At 55.0% G+C, this 16,003-nt stretch overlaps 2 protein-coding genes across 3 annotated transcripts; one reads left to right on the forward strand and one right to left on the reverse strand.

Annotated features, from left to right (window-relative positions):
• Positions 1-3,355: 3,355 nt before the first annotated feature.
• ZSCAN10 (zinc finger and SCAN domain containing 10) lies at positions 3,356-8,263 on the forward strand. The gene is made up of 5 exons (XM_004750584.3): positions 3,356-4,384; positions 4,582-4,849; positions 5,057-5,121; positions 5,298-5,355; positions 6,119-8,263. The coding sequence occupies exons 1-5, from the start codon at positions 3,989-3,991 to the stop codon at positions 7,678-7,680; spliced, it is 2,349 nt and encodes a 782-aa protein (XP_004750641.1). The 5' UTR covers positions 3,356-3,988; the 3' UTR covers positions 7,681-8,263.
• Positions 8,264-11,172: 2,909 nt separating this feature from the next.
• On the reverse strand, positions 11,173-15,898 carry IL32 (interleukin 32). Of its 2 annotated transcripts, XM_004750594.3 has the most exons (7): positions 14,101-15,893; positions 13,933-13,975; positions 12,643-12,681; positions 12,431-12,490; positions 11,996-12,022; positions 11,785-11,844; positions 11,173-11,569 (listed from the first exon to the last, which is right to left on the reverse strand). In XM_004750594.3, the coding sequence occupies exons 2-7, from the start codon at positions 13,945-13,947 to the stop codon at positions 11,255-11,257; spliced, it is 516 nt and encodes a 171-aa protein (XP_004750651.1). In that variant the 5' UTR covers positions 13,948-13,975; positions 14,101-15,893; the 3' UTR covers positions 11,173-11,254. The 2 variants fall into 2 exon arrangements, with proteins under 2 accessions (XP_004750651.1, XP_012910660.1); XM_013055206.2 differs by lacking the exon at positions 11,996-12,022 and having other exon boundaries at positions 14,101-15,898.
• Positions 15,899-16,003: the final 105 nt, after the last annotated feature.

The raw sequence follows: 16,003 nt of genomic DNA on the forward strand, positions 1-16,003 counted from the left end.
AAGGAATATTGGAGGATGGTTGACGAGCCTCCCACCCCCCACAGATGTGCATATGAACAGAGCTTTTGTCCGGAAGACTGAGGGGGGGAGGGAGAAACTCTCAGGCCAACTTCCCTTAAATTCATTTCTTTCAAACCTTTTGGCAAGACCTCTCCTGGAGGTTCCGGGCACCCCTGTGGGTGTCTAGGCCCAAAGGCTAGAATTTGGAATCTCATCCCCCCCCCACCTGACTCCCAGTGTTATATTCTGGCTAAAACTAGGCAAATTGCACAGGCAGGGAGAGAAATTGGGTCCTTATCTGTTTCTGAGCTTTTGCGTAGAGGTCAAGATCAGTGTTCTTGCCTTAGAGAAAATGCTGGCTCCTACTGGTGTGACCTTGAGGGAGTTACCCGTCCTCTCCAAGCATGCTCTTTGCCCTTGTCAAATGGAGAAATTATAATTTACCAGGTGGGCTGGGGTGGGAGGAAGCAAGCCTGAGCAGAGACACATACTAGCCCTGGATACCTACCACCTATTATTGCAAAGTGACTGATGACCCGTGATTGGTTCTGTTATTTTGCTCATGCTGCCAAAACATGAAACAGTAATGAAACAATAAGCCCTTTACCTGCTGCGCTTTTCTGTAGCACACGTTTTTGTATGCATTCCTCAGTAACACACCTTCTAGGTAGGCATCATTATTCCTGTTTGGTTACTTCTACTAACAACACCATTTTGAACAAGACGCAATCCTGTTTGCCAAGGGGAGAGAGACGCTCAACCATGATTGTGGCGCAGCGCGACAGTGGACGGGGAGAGACAGGTGGCTGGTGTGTTGTGGAGTCCCTGGAGAGTGGCGCCAAGGGGTGAAAGGTGCCGCATGCAGGGTCAGATGCCAAATGCGGGAAAGAATGTGGGCTGCGCAGCTGGGCAGCTGGGCGGGAGACCTGGGAGAAGCAGGAAGGGGGAGGGAGGCTGGAGAGGCGGGCAGGTGGTGGGGATGGAAGCCTGGGTCTTCAGCAGCCCTTCCTCCTCCCCATTCTGGGGTGGGAAGTGCTCAGCCAGGTTTAAAACTTTGTTCTGCTACCCCTCAACCCCCCCCATCTGAACAGGAACATCAGGGAACCGCCCCCCTCCAGCCCCAGCCCCAGCCCCGCAACAAGGGGGCTCAACAAACTGTCCAAAGCTCTTGGCCGGGCTGACTTCTCCCCGGCTGCATTGCCAATGCTGTGTTACCTCCTTGGGCAAACGTCTGGGCCTCCAAGCCTTGGTGTCCTGAGCTATAAAATGGGTTGGTGATGGGGTCCACTGTTAGTGGTGGTCCTTTGTGTTGTTGCTCAGTAATAATGAGAATTGCGATTGCTAGCTCTCCTGCTCGCCCACCATGGGCTTTCTTCCAGGAGCCCAGCACTGCTGTACTCCTTTCCGTGCTGGGGAGTGTTGCGAGAACATTTTTTTCCTTGCCCCTGCTTGGGATGTCCATGGACTGAGGGTCCGGCGAGAGACGCCCGGGGAGAATTGTAGCCCTGAGGCCAGAGAGCAGGGAAGGCAGACAAATGGTGGAACTTGAGTTTTTATTTCCATAATAATTTTGACCCAAATTAAAATATAAAAGTGCCTTGGGCGCCTGGGTGGCTTAGTGGGTTAAGCCTCTGCCTTCGGCTCAGGTCATGATCTCAGGGTCCTGGGATCCAGTCCCGCATGGGGCTCTCTGCTCAGCAGGGAGCCTGCTTCCTCCTCTCTCTCTCTGCCTGCCTCTCTGCCTACTTGTGATCTCTCTCTGTCAAATAAATAAAATCTTTAAAATATATATATATATACATATACATATATATATATACATATACATATATATATATATTTTAAAGATTTTATTTATTTGACAGAGAGAGATCACAAGTATATATATATATATATATATATATATATATATATATATATGCCTCAAAACTCAGGAGCAGAAGTGCTGGCCTATTCAGGACAATGAAAGCCCTCTGGGTTGTGCTGAAGGACTGAACGGAGTCCCCTGGGTGAGGCCAAACTTGAGGCATCTCCCTGTTGTTAGATCTGGGCTGCCGCACCAGGAAACAGTGAGTTTCCCCATGGAACCCTCTGGCAGGAGAGGGGCTGGTGTGGGCTTGGGAAGCCGGTCGGGGAGGCTGTCCGTCTGTGGAACCACTGCCCCCTGGTGGCCAGTTAGCACTTTTTATTGCTACTTGGGGATGGAAACTTTGCAGAGGGGTAGACCAGGGAAGAATCCAGAACTTTAAAAAATATATATTTTTTAGTAAAGAAAGAGAAACAATTGATTCTCCTAATCATCACCCAGCTCTCAAGAGTGTACCCACCAGAGGCCTCTGAAGTGGGCAGAGCCACTTTGATCGGCCTTGGGAACATATTCATCCAAATTTCTGCAAGTTATAAACCTTAGTCTTGGTCTCTCATCTGGAGATGCAACCATTATTCCCTGCTCTCTGGCTCGTCCTGGCCTCTGTTTCTGGTGGAACTCTGGGAGGTGAGCTTGGAACACCAGGTGGGTGCTCGGGCCTGCTCTGACCACCTGGGTGGCCTCGGCCTTGACTGCTGAGAGCCCTATCCAGAGCCATAAATTGAGAACCAGGATGTCTGGCCACATGCATGAGCTCCCCCCACCCTCGCCCACACATGCACACCTATTATCTTTAAAACTGTCGAACTTTCATGCCCACTGAAGGAACAGCACAGTGGGGGCACCTGGGTGGCCCAGTCAGGTAAGTGTCTTCCTCCAGCTCGGGTCATGAACTCAGGGGTCCTGGAATCAAGCCTCATGGTCTTTCTCTTTCTCAAGTAAATGCATTTTTAAATTTTTTATAAGATTTTATTTATTTTTTAGGGGCGCCTGGGTGCCTCAGTGGGTTAAAGCCTCTGCCTTTGGCTCAGGTCATGATCCCAGGGTCCTGGGATTGAGCCCCGCATCGGGCTCTCTGCTCGGCAGGGAGCCTGCTTCCCCCTCCCTCCCTCTGCCTGTCCCTCTGCCTACTTGTGATCTGTCTGTCAAATAAATACATATTTTTTTTTAAAGATTTTATTTATTTTTAGAGTACACTATTTTTTTAAAAAGATTTATTTATTTATTTGACAGACAGAGATCGCGAGTAGGCAGAGAGGCAGGCAGGGGTGGGGAAGCAGGCTCCCCGCTGAGCAGAGACCCTGATGTGGAACTCGATCCCAGGACCCTGGGATCATGACCTGAGCTGAAGACAGGCTTAACCCACTGAGCCAGGCACCCCTAGAGTACACCATTACTGCCTGTATTCATTATATTGTGCATGAGATCTGTAACTTCCTAGGTACAAGCTTGTACTTTAAACACTATCACTCTTACCCACCACACCTCTAACCCTCATGTTCTCACTCCTTGCAGTGCAGAGCTGGGTTTAAAGTCGAGCTCATCCTGCAGCCGTGAAGCATTTTTGACAAGGGCAGATCTTTGGTGGTGCTGCTCACTGCCTATAGCACAGCACTGAGAGGCAGGGAATGTTCTGTCTCGGGAATGCCAATTTGGATCTCTGGGGTGAAGCGATGTGAAGTTCTAAATGCTCCATCGGGGCAGGGCTGGGGTGGAAGGGGGACAGAGCTACTGGTTTTCTTTGCCTTGTACTGTTTTGGTCGGGCTATCCTGCTCTTTGAGCCCTTACCCATGACCAACGAGAGAAGTGATTCCCCTGAAGGCCACATCTTTTTAGGCATTTCTCTTTTTTTCTTTCTTTCTTTTTTAAGAAAAAATTTTATCTATTTATTTAGTTGACAGAGAACACAAGCAGGGAAGGAGGGAGAGGGAGAAGCGGGGAGCCCGATGCTGGACTCGATCCCAGAACTCAGGGATCATGACCTGAGCCAAAGGCAGACGCTCAATGGCTGAGGCCCCCAGGAACCCCTCTTTAGGCATTTCTCAACACCACAGGTGTGGGAGCAGAGAAGGAGAGACCCGAGTGGGAGCAGCTGCGGCAAGTCTCCCCCAAGCTGAAGGATGCTGGAAGAGCCCACGTCGGCTGCCCGAGAGCCAGAGCAGCTCGGAACAGTCAAACTGGAGGAAGAGGAGACTGCCGGTCAGGAGGGCCCCCGGCATGCAGAGGCCAGGCCCCGGCCGGAGGTGGCTCACCAGCTCTTCAGATGCTTCCAGTATCAGGAGGACATGGGGCCACGGGCGGCCCTGAGCCGGCTCCGGGAGCTCTGCTGCCGCTGGCTGCGGCCAGAGCTGCGTACCAAGGAGCAGATCCTGGAGCTGCTGGTGCTGGAGCAGTTCCTGAGCGCGCTGCCCGCCCACCTCCTGGCTCGGCTGCAGGGCCAACAGCTCAGAGACGGCGAGGAGGTGGTGCTGCTGCTGGAGGGTGTCCAGAGGGAGTCCAGCACCGTGGGGCCCCTGGTAAGAGGGTGGTGGCCAGCTGGGCGGGACAGCAGGTGCGGACTCAGTGCCCCATGAAGAGGTCCCTCCATTTCCCTTCCTGTGGTAATTCCTTTTTAACCTAACTCTCACCTTTCCTCGGTCACATTTCTGTTGGGAGTCAGGACAGGGACTATCCCCCTGTCCTGTCTGTCCCCTAACAGATGTGTTTTGAACAGGATTTTAGTTTTAATACTGGCAAGAATTGTCCCCGGGCAGACATCACTTTGGAGGAACAGGGGGGCTCTTCCCAGGTCTCTAGTCACAGCCCCAAAAAGGAAGTGTCCTCAGAAGGACCCCCAGCCCTGGAGGCAGCAAAGGAACCTCTGCCATCCCAGCCAGGACCTTCCAAGCCCGCTGAGCTGGAGACCTGGAGACATCCCCCAAGTACAAAGCAGTCACTGAGCCCAGATCCCAAGAGGACATTCCAGGTCCTACAAGAGACTGGTGAGGAGCTGGTACCCCCAGACGGTGGGTGCTGGGAGGCACGGTATGTGAGAGCAGGGTGAGAAGGATGCAGGCCCCTCTTTGATGGGGATGGGCGGGAGCCAATGTCTCTCTTGGGGACCTGGCAACAGGTGTACTTCCTGTAGCCACATGAAGGGGAAGTCTAGCTTCTAACAGCTCTTTCTCCCCCCACCCCCATGCTGTCAGTCCCCCAGGGCCCTGTGCTATGGCTGGAGGAAAACTCCCGGGATCAGGAGCTGGCAGCTGTGCTGGTGAGCTAGACCAGTACCCTCATTCCACAATGTTCTACCCTGGATGTTCTCCGCCTCTGCAGCTGGCGCAGATCTATGCCTTCCTTCATTTAAACCTTAAAAGCTCATCGTCCCCCTCAGGTCATAGGGCCCCATTCCTCTCTCACCAAGGGTCTCTGCCCACCCTTCTGTTACAGGAGTCCCTGACATTTGAAGATGTCCCAGCAAAGAAGATTTGGCCTGCACACCCACTGGGTAAGAGGTCCTTCCCGCTTGCAACCACTGAAGGCCCTTTCGTTGTATTTCAGGAGTGGTCCCTGAAGCTCAGATCCTACCTCACTTTTGGCCTCTTGGGCTAAAAATGGGCTATGTGCGGGGGGCAGGGGAGGGCAGCTGGGTGGCTCACTTGCTTAAGCATCTGCCTTCCACTCAGGTCAGGATCTCAGGGTCCTGGGATCAAGTCTCGCCTGAGCAGGGAGCCTGCTTCTCCCTTTGCCCCTCCTTCCACTCATGACTGCACATGAAATTGTGCAATCTCTCTCTCTCAAGTACATAAATCTAAAAAAATGTAACAACCGGCCATCTTAATGAGGATTCATTCATCTCGTCCTTCATTCAACTATTTATTCATTTATTTTAAAGGCTCATTGTGTTTGATCTAATCATCAACCCCTCAACGTTGAGCTTTCAAAATAGGTAGTCATTGGGGTGCCTGGCTGGCTCAGCAGGTTAAGGTTTCAACTCTTGATCTCAGCTCAGGTCTTGATCTCAAGCTCATGAGTTCAAGCCCCAGCTTGGGTTCCACACTAGGCATGGAGCCTACTTTATTTATTTATTTATTTTTAAGTAAAGCGGTTACTATGGTAAATTCTGTGTTGTCTGTTTTTTACCCTCATCTTCTGTCCACTCAACAGTTTTGCAGGAACCCTGGGTTTCTATCTGCTTTGAGGCACTGAGGTTCTAGGCCATTCCTGGGACCCTCTAGGAATATGCCTGCTGTTTTCTGCTTCTTTCCCAGGACTTGAAAACAGAACCCCAGATGAGGAGTTCAAAGAGGAGCCCAGAGGGGTGGCCTGGCCTGCTGCCAACTCAGCAGAGTCTGGGGCAGAGGCTCCTGGGGTGGCAGAAGAGCCCGACCCTCCCCGGCTGGGGCCGGGCCCTGAAGCGAGTGGCTCCGGTGAAGGAGGGTCCCCTCGGGGCAGGAGTGACATTCTGGAGGTCAAAGTAGTCGGGGACGCGGCCAGGTCGGAGCCGGGGATGGAATTCATCTGCACAGACTGTGGTTTGGGCTTCCGAGAGCTCGCCCGCCTGGAGGCGCACCAGGGGCGCGCCCACCCGGGCACCCGGTGCTTCCCGTGCCAGTGCTGCGGGAAGAGCTTCGGCCGGAGTTCCATTCTCAAGCTGCACATGCGCACGCACACAGATGAGAGGCCCCATGCCTGCCACCTCTGCGGCCACCGCTTCCGCCAGAGCTCCCATCTGAACAAACACCTTCAGACTCACTCCTCCGAGCCCGCCTTTCTGTGTGCCGAGTGCGGTCAGGGCTTCCAGCGCCGCGCCAACCTCATGCAGCACCTGCTGGCGCACGCCCAGGACCAGAAGGCACCCTGCGTCCCTGAGACCAAGAGTGAAGCGCGAGAGCTGGCCGTGGTCCTGTGCTCTCACTGTGGCCAAACCTTCCAGCGCCGCTCCAGTCTCAAGCGACACCTGCGGATCCACGCCAAGGACAAGGGCCACCAGTGCTCTGAGTGCTCGGGCAGCCTGCGCCCGGGCCCGGAGCGCAGGCCTTACGTGTGCAGCGACTGCGGCAAGGCATTCCGGCGCAGCGAGCACCTGGGGGCCCACCGGCGCGTGCACACGGGGGAGAGGCCCTTCTCTTGCCAGGTGTGCGGCCGCAGTTTCAGCCAGAGCTCCCAGCTGGTCTGCCACCAGCGTGTGCACACGGGCGAGAAGCCCTACAGCTGCACGCACTGCGGCAAGCGCTTCGTGCGGCGGGCGGGTCTCGCCCGCCACCTCCTGACCCACGGGGGCCCAAGGCCCCACCACTGCACCCAGTGTGGCAAGACCTTCAGCCAGACCCAGGACCTTGCCCGCCACCGGCGCAGCCACACGGGCGAGAAGCCCTGCCGCTGCAGCGAGTGCGGCGAGGGCTTCAGCCAGAGCGCGCACCTGGCGCGCCACCAGCGCATCCACACCGGGGAGAAGCCCCACGCCTGCGACACCTGCGGCTACCGCTTCCGCAACAGCTCCAACCTGGCCCGCCACCGCCGCAGCCACACCGGCGAGCGACCCTATGGCTGCCCAACCTGCGGTCGCAGCTTCCGGCGGAACGCTCACCTGCAGCGGCACCTGGCCACCCACGCGGGGGCCGGCAACGAGGCGGCGGCCCGGCAGGCCGAGCCCCCCCAGGAGTGCCGGGAGTGCGGCAAGAGCTTCAGCCGCAGCTGTAACCTGCTACGCCACATGCTGGTGCACACGGGGGCCAGGCCCTACTCGTGCGCACAGTGTGGCCGCAGCTTCAGCCGCAACTCCCACCTGCTGCGCCACTTGAGAACCCACGCGCGCGAGACCCTGTACTAGCGGCTCCAGGTTCCGCCAGGCCAGCCCTGCGCGCCTCTCCCCGGGGTCCTGGGCAACCAAGGCCGGCAGAGGATGTCTGGATCCCCCACTCCACCGGCCTCCCTCTGGCTCCCGCAACCGTGTGTGTTAGTAACCCCCCCTTCGCGCCCCCACCCTACCCCCGCTGGCATCTCTCCGTGGCCTCAGGCGTGTATTTCAAAGTACCTAAAGGAAAACAGCCTTCTTGAAAATGACTTTTCTTTTCTTTTTTTTTTTTTTTTTGAGATCCATCAAAACACTGTCTGTCACCCTCACCGCTGTGACAGGGATGCCTTTTCCCCTTCCCTACCCCAGCTCCTTCCACAGTACCCTAGACAGGAGCAGGCCCAGAGAGAGCCCCGCCCAGACACACCAGAAAGGCCCAGAATTGGGCCAGGGTGGCAGAGGGGCGACAGCTATCGGAGTCGGCTGTGAGTAAGGCCACGGAGTGCCACCCTGGAATTTTTCCTTCTCTGGTGTCTGCCCCTAATCCATGCTGTCCAATACAGTATCCTGTAGCCACATATGCTTGTTCAAATTAATTAAAATGGAATAAACTTTAAAATCCCAGATTCTGTGTTATTTTTTCCCCCCAAAAGATTTTATTTATTTGAGAGACAGAAAGAGCACAAGCAGGGTGGTGAGGCAGAAAGAGAGGGAGAAGCAGACTCCAAGGAATGGGGAGCCTGATGCAGTACTCGATCCCAGGACTCTAGGATCATGGCCAGAGCCGAAAGCGGACAATCAACTGAACCACCCAGGCATCCCTAAAATCCCAGATTCTGGATTCTTACGGGAAACCTTGTTTTGGGGATGTAGATAACAAGTTCTACTTGAAGATGCTAGCAGAGGAGAAGAAACCTGCCTGATGGCCAAGTGGGGCTGTGGCTGGAGACCACTAACAGGCCATAATTCTGTAAACTCAAAGCTGGTTTGGCTGGTTTCTCCACCTTTTCCCTACCAGGCAACCTTGGCTTTTTGGCTGTTTTTTTCCAAACAAATAGACAGACTTAAAATCATGTGACTTCTGTTAAGACCACAGGAAAGAAAACCGCGCCCCTCCACTGCAGAAAACAGCACATCCTGCTTCTGTCTGTGGCTTTTTTTTTTTTAACCCACACTTTTCTAAGTTGTCTTTGTCCCTCCACCCTGCCATGAAATTGCTGTTTCACAGATGCCTGTGAATAGGAAGTGAACTCATCCACAAGGGCTAACGGGACTTGGGGAAAATCTGTTCACAAATCTACTTTCCCCAAAATGGGAAAGTAGAGATAGTCCTTGGGCGCAAGTGAGTGGGATGCCCCAAACCTGGGGAAGATCTATGCTTTCAGGGGTTAGGAGGGAGGTTAGGCAGGGTACAGAGAGTCACCAGATGTCACAGAACAAATTAGACTCATGGAAAGCTTCAGGGAAGAAAATTTCATGAAGGAAATTTTCTTAGTCAACTGAGAGAGTAAGGAGTTGGGAGAACCCCCAGCATTTGGAGGCCTTATTACTTCTTGAGCACCTACTATGTACAAAGGAATGTGCTGAGCTATTGAGAACAAGGCCCGAAATAGAAGGGAGAGGCAACCACAGAAGAACTGGAAGAAGGACATCCCCCTCAGAGGGAACAGCATGTGCAAAGGCCCTGAGCTGCTGAGCAGGCAGCTGAAGAATACTGTCCCTGAGGGAACCCTGTAGGAACCTGATGACACAGACAGGGACTTAGAGGCCAAGGTCAGAGTCTATTTATGATGGGAAAGGGGGAGGATTTTAAGCAGGGAGTTAACTTCATTTTGCAATGAAATTCTTTTGACCTTGGTGCTAGATAGATTTGGTTTGAAAGGGACAAGTCCAGGGAAACCAACTAGAAGAGCCTAGAAGTTGTCTAGGCTCTGGATGATGGTGACTTTAGTGGGGCCCTGGGGTCATAGAAGCCCCTGATGCCCTTAGCACAGTAGGAGGCTTTTCTCAAGGGAAATCAGTGTGAAAGGCCTGAGAAGGAAAAGTTTGACACAAGGTCACTTGAAAATGCAGGGCAAGTATCTAAAACAACCTGAATGCTGATGGGAAGTGGGAAGAGAGGTCATGGCCTAGGGGAAGTAAATGCTGGCTCAGGCCCTGGACTGGGTGGTCCCTTGAAGCTGGGGACTCAGGCCTGAGATGGGCCTTCCAGTGTACAAGGCTATCAGAGGGACCCCCACAAACGAAAGAAGATGCGGGCCGCCATGGGCCTCTGCAGAAAGGAACCCCCATATTGGATTGCCTTCTGCTCAGGAAGAAAAGGCCGGGGCCGAGAAGTTCCCCCAACTCCCTCCCCTGCTCAGTAAGCAGGGTCCCATGACCAGGCCACCAAGAAGCCACTAGTAGGGCATGCTTTGACCATTACGTCCTCCCACTGGATGCACAGGTGGCCCACAGAGAGCCGATTTTTCTAAGAATCAAGAGTTTATGCCTGTGATCCAAAAGGCTGTGAAGAAGGTGGCAGACAGGAAAGAAGGATGTTGACTCACGGAGTGCCTCCAGTCTGTGAGGCCCCCTGTCTCCCAAGCCTCTCCCACCTCGGGCATCCTTCTCAGACAGTGGGCCCTGCCCTGGTCTCCTGCCCCAGGTGCCCATTTCCCCCTTTCTTCCAGCTCTGCTCTCAGATGTGTGTGTGGGGGTGTGGGAGGGTTGGGGGTGTGGAGTGTGGGGGGAGGTGCTGGAGTGTTTGCAGCCAGACACTCCCAGTGCAAAATCTGTGTGTCACTGCCACAAGCAGGAAGTCCGTGGGGGTGGGGGGGAGCTGAAGCGTGGGGGAAAGGAAGAGGGGTGCCTGGGTGGCTTTGACAGTTGAGTTTCACTCTCAGATCAGCTCAGGGGCCCAGCATTGCCCTGGGTTCCAAGCTCAGCTTGGCCAGAGTCTGCGTGACAGTCAACTTCCCTCTGTCCCTCCCCCATACCTTCTCGCTCTCAAATCAATAAATAAATCTTAAAAAAAAAAAAAAGAAAGAAAGAAAGAAATGACAGCTGAGCTGAGCCCTTCCAGCCCGGGTCTTCTCCTCCCCCCAGGCCTTCTCTCCCCCCAGTTCAGCTGCAGGCCTGAGATGGGACTCCTGCCCCACCCTAAGCCACTTCTCAGCCTGGCCCAGCAGGGGTACACCCTCCCTCCCCTTCCCTCCCACCCTGTGCCCCAACCCCAAGGCCTCTGATCTTGGAAGGAAGACAGAGGAGCTTCTGTGGCCCAGCGCAAGGATGAAGACCAGGGCCAGGAGAAACTCAAGGGCTGCAAGCTTGATTTCCTCAGTCCCCACCATGCATCAGGCAAGACATCCACTTTCCAGTTCTCACAGAAAGTCCGTGACCAGTTGTGACCCCCATATCCCATGTTATGACCCCCGTGTGCTGTGTGCAGATTAGAGAGTGGTCAGGTGGACCTCAGCCCAGGTCCATGTGACGTGTGCCCTGCCCCCACCCCTGGGGCCCCCTGCTCCCAACGCCACAGGCACTCAGTTGGATTCCACGAACTTTTATTAAAACATGGGAGCCAGAGCAAGGTCAGACCTGGAGACCAAAACTGGTCAGGGGGTTCTGGCTAGGCCTGGATGGTAAATCCCAGGGCCTGCGCCATGAAGGAACAGAAATCCTGGAACACGCTCCAGACGGTCTCCACCGCGCAGCAGAGGGCCCGCATGCCAGCAGCCACGGCGCGCCGTAACCACGCCAGCAGGGCCCGCCACTTCTGCAGCAGGTAGCCCAGCAGCCTCTGAAAAAACCTCAAGACCCTGTCAGAGAAGGACTCCCTGGGATCCCAGCTCTCGAAGTCCTGGTCTTCAAGGGAAATGACAGGCGACCTCCTGAGCCTGGACCGCAATTCCTGCCGCACCTCGGGAAGTAACGGAGAGGAGTCCTGCCGGGACGAGGTTGGGGGGCCCGTCAGGTCCTGGCCGGCGCTGAGGCCTCCCCAACTTTACGAAGCCCTTGGACGGAAGCTGCCCACTTCCTGCCAACAGCCCCCCGCATCCGCTCAGCGGGGCTGGGTCCTTACCTGGCAGCACCAAGATTCAGACAGACAGAACCGGCGGGGAAGGGAAGCAAGGAGGCCCCGATGGGCGCCTCACGCACCTGACTGTCGTTCTGGTAGCTCAGGTCCACGGTGTTGAGCAAGACCTCGTTGAAGCCGTCCTGGGGAGACCGGGGTGCGGAGGCTACGGACCTGCTCCTGCTGGTTGCTCTCTGCAGCCGGGAGCCCAGACCCGAGGCCCAGACTCCCTGACGCGGCCATGCATCTCCCCACCCTGGGGAACCCGAAGCTGGGCGCCGCCCCCAGACTCACCTCCAGCTCCTGTAGCACTACCCACTCCTGGTGGGGAAAAATCACGTGTTCAAAATCCTCCCAGCCCCTCCCTCGCTCAGTCTTATCCCCAAGCTCCCGGCTGTTACTTGCCAGGCTCACCAAGGCTCCCATAGCTGGGTCCTGCCCAGGGGCCTGGGGACCAGCTGTCTGGTCTCCCAGTGCTGTCATCTGTATGCCCAATGACTCGGACGCCTTCCTAAGCCTCCGGGGGGGGCCTCCGCATTCCTCACCTGTGTACACACTGGCCACACAGGTGTGAACCGAGAGATGAGCGTATTGCAGGGGTCTGTCCAGTGGAGGGTATGAGCAAACCTGTGGTAGTACCTTCCTCTTCCTCCTCGCCACTGTCATTGTGAAATCAACCACCCAAGCCAGAGTGCAGAGAGCAGGGGAGTGGGGGACACAGTGACCCACCTGGTCCTCTCCTTCTGGTTCATTCTGATGACGATCACAGTAATTGTCCACCAACCGGTGCTGCGAGCAGAGGAGAGGCAGAGGTGGAAAAGACATGCCTGATCCTCCCCCTCGCCGCCCCTGGGGTCGGGACATTCCTAGTTCCTTGCAGCAGATCCCAGATACCCCCCACACCCCACTCCCCCAACCATGCATGGAGAAGCGGTTCTTACCAGCTCAAGTCGTAATCCCTCATTCAGGTCTTTGTCTGGCTGTGGAGGTAACAGTGATATTCAGGCTCATATGACCTTGCCACCCCCCCCACATGCACACATTTGCACACCCGCACACGTGTGCACATGTAGAAACATTGCTCCACAGGGTGCAGGGTCCACTGTGTTTCCAAAGCCCTGAGCTCTCCATCCCGGCCAAGGGAAGGACTGGCAGCAGCTGGTCCTCTCTGAGGTGGTGACAGAAAGGCAGGGGCACCTGCAGACCCATCTCCCCTGCCCAGACTCTTGGCTTGACCCACAGAAGTGCAAGGCACCCCAGAGTCTCCCTCACGAGTCTACCTGAGGGCCAGATCTGGTTTCCAGGGCATACAGGTCTACTGGGATTGGTGCTTCCTCTGGCCCTCTCCAGCTGCCACACACACATGTGGGGTCTACCTCCTAGAATAACCCCTTTGTCCCACAACACACACTGTTCCCCAGGACCCCTGACACACACAAAGACACAGACACAGAACTGCTCCCCGTAATCTACCCCCAGACAGGAAATCTGGCCACACAACCAGGACCTGCTCTGTAAAGTGAGTAATTCAGGGATGGCTCAGTGGGTTAAGCATCTGCCTTCAGCCCAGGTCCTAACCCGGAAATCCTGGGGTCAGCAGGGAGCCTGCTTTTCTCTCTGCCTCTGCCTGCCACTTCCCCTGCTTGTATGCTCTTTCTCTCTCTCTCTGACAAATAAATAAAATCTTAAAAAAAAATTAATACAGGGGCGCCTGGGTGGCTCAGTGGGTTAAACCCTCTGCCTTCGGCTCAGGTCATGATCCCAGGGTCCTGGGATTGAGCCCCGCATCGGGCTCTCTGCTCAGCGGTGAGCCTGCTTCTCCCTCCCTCTCTCTGTCTGTCTCTCTGCCTACTTGTGATCTCTGTCTGTCAAATAAATAAAATTTAAAAAAAAATTTTTTTAAATTTTAAAAAATTAATACAGTGAATGACTTAAAGCAAAAGGAGACTGTGAAGCCATTTGTCAACAAATTATTCAGAATTTCAGGAAAGTGATGGCAGAGCACTTGACCCAGCAAGCTAAGGGTCATTATGAGACTGGGGCCCTGTTGAGTGGCTCAGACCCCCTGCTTCGCCAGGGGACTCCCCCACTGGCCCAGGAGAATGGGACAGAGCCAGGTGCATGTGGAGGGATCCAGAGGTCCGGGGCCAGTGCAGGTGGGAGAAGGGGGACCCACAGCGTGGATATAGTATCCAGGCACCCCCCCCACCCCCCCACTCATTCTCACTCACCTTGGAGAAGCCCATGGCTATTCAGGTCTCCAGGGGCTGTGACCTGGTGAGAGAGGAACAAGTGTGTGCAAGTCTTCAGAGAAGCAGCCTCCCCACCACCCCCATGGAAAGTCCCTTTGGCTGCAGCTCCCTCCCCAGGCCTCCACGGGGAGACATCGGAGATATCACCTTCTCACAGATTCTCCCAGCTGAAGTTTCCACTTCTGAGAAAGAGCTGCTCTTTTAAGAGGGAGGAGGGAGGAGGGAGGAGGGAGGAAATTGGAGCCTGTCCTAAAGGCAGGATGTGAGGCTGTGTGTGTGTGTGTGTGTGTGTGTGTGTGTGTGTGTGTGTTTGACACAGAGACAGAAGCAAATGACAGGCAGGGAGACCCAAGGGCCTGAGAGGGGGTGGGTGGGCACAGCTCTAGCCTAGACCCCTCCACACCCTGAGCTAGGGCAGGAATCTCAGAGCCTGGAAACAGGCCCCTTCCTCAACCTCATCAGTCTGGGATGAGGGAGGGGCAGTGGGAAAGTCCAGACTTGGGAAAGCACAGGGAGATGTTCTCTGAGCTCAGGAAAATGAAGTCATCCAGTTGGGGGGGTCAAGGTCCTGAGGAATGCTGGCCAGGTCACATGGAGTGGAGTGGATCCCAGCACCAAAGTCCAGAGAAGGTTCCAAGAACCTCCCGGCCCAGGTGTAGCAGGACCTGCCGGACCCCTGGGGTGGGCCCACCAGGCAGGGCACCCGAACAGACTGGCCCATGGGACCCTGCAGGGATGGCTGGAGCTGATGCCCAGCTGCCAGGGGGCAGGGTGATGCCCTCAGGGGAGGCTGAGCGTGGCTTGCTGTCTGCCTAGGCCCGGATGACCAGGTGATCCTGAGCTTTCCTGGGGCCGAGGGATGTCAGGGTCCTGCTGCCCTCAGGCACCTGAGTGTGGTGGGGCAGAGGGGGGACATCCCAGGTGCCAGGCAGTCCTCACGGGACTCCCTCCCAGCTCCCCCGCAACCCTGCTCTGCGGCCAAAGCCCCTCCCAGTTCAGCACAGCCTCTGTCCTTCCCCTGTATGGGCGCCCAAAGCTCACACAAAAAAGTACTTGAGCCAGGGGTGCTTAAACTGCAGAAACGTATCATCTCCCACTTCTGCCGCCCTGCCAGGACTGGCTCAAAAACCACCATCTGCAGCCATTTTGTATTTCATTGCGGTCTGTGCCATTTTCTTTATGGTTTCAGTGAGAAAGAATTCACATACAATTCACCCATCCAAATGTAGGATTTTCATCACCTCAAAGAGAAATCCCATACCCCTTAGCCAGAACCCCCAGATCCCAAAACCCTACCCCCACCAGTCCCAGGCAACCCCTCATCTACTATCTGTCTCCAGATTGCCCCCGTTCTGGACATTTCATATAAATGGAGTCACATGGAAATGGTCACATTATGTGACCTTTGTGTCCAGCTCCCTGCACGTAGCACAGGGTTTTCAATCCATGTTGGCGGCGACATGTATGAGAACTTCATTCCTGGGATGCTTGGGGGGCTCAGTCGGTTAAGCCTCTGCCTTCTGCTCGGGTCATGATCCCAGGGTCATGGGATCAAGTCCCGCATTAGGCTCCCTGATTAGCAGGAAGCCTGCTTCTCCCTCTCCCTCAGCTGCACTCACGTTCTCTCTCTCTCAAACAAACAAATAAAATCTTACAAAAAAAAGAAAAGAACTTCACTCCTTTTTACGGCTGAATAATATTCCATCGCAGGAGTCTGCCACCTTACATAGCTGTTCTCCTGCGGATGGGACATTCGGATTGTTTCTACCTTTTGGCCATTATGAATCCTGTCTCTGTGAGCACGTGTGTGCAGATTTCTGTAGACAGGGTTTTCCTTCTCTTGGGTAGACACCTAGGAGAGGAACAGCTGACTCATGGTAACTGTTTCAAAGTTACTGCACCATTTTGTATCCCAGCAGCAGCAGGAGAGGGTTCCAGTCCCTCCAGCACTTACTATAATGTTGTTTTGAGTTCAGTCACCGCAGCGAGTGTGAAATAGCCCCCGGTGTGGTCTGCGGTTGCTTTCCCCTTAGGACGAGTGACCTAGAAC

This window comes from Mustela putorius, unplaced genomic scaffold, assembly GCF_011764305.1.
Source record: "Mustela putorius furo isolate JIRA1106 unplaced genomic scaffold, ASM1176430v1.1 tig00004007_pilon_pilon_pilon, whole genome shotgun sequence".
Classification (NCBI taxonomy): Eukaryota; Metazoa; Chordata; class Mammalia; order Carnivora; family Mustelidae; genus Mustela; species Mustela putorius.

What these genes read in the sequence shown, in the direction of transcription:
- ZSCAN10 (XM_004750584.3), top strand. Translation starts at nt 3,989, where the DNA reads ATGCTGGAAGAGCCCACGTCGGCTGCCCGAGAGCCAGAGCAGCTCGGA. An exon ending in CCAGCACCGTGGGGCCCCTG is followed by an intron (nt 4,385 to 4,581) that starts GTAAGAGGGTGG and finishes TGTTTTGAACAG; the next exon opens with GATTTTAGTTTTAATACTGG. An exon ending in AGGAGCTGGCAGCTGTGCTG is followed by an intron (nt 5,122 to 5,297) that starts GTGAGCTAGACC and finishes CTTCTGTTACAG; the next exon opens with GAGTCCCTGACATTTGAAGA.
- IL32 (XM_004750594.3), bottom strand. An exon ending in AACCAGAAGGAGAGGACCAG is followed by an intron (nt 12,023 to 12,430) that starts GTGGGTCACTGT and finishes TTTCCCCACCAG; the next exon opens with GAGTGGGTAGTGCTACAGGA. An exon ending in TAGTGCTACAGGAGCTGGAG is followed by an intron (nt 11,845 to 11,995) that starts GTGAGTCTGGGG and finishes CGGTCTCCCCAG; the next exon opens with GACGGCTTCAACGAGGTCTT.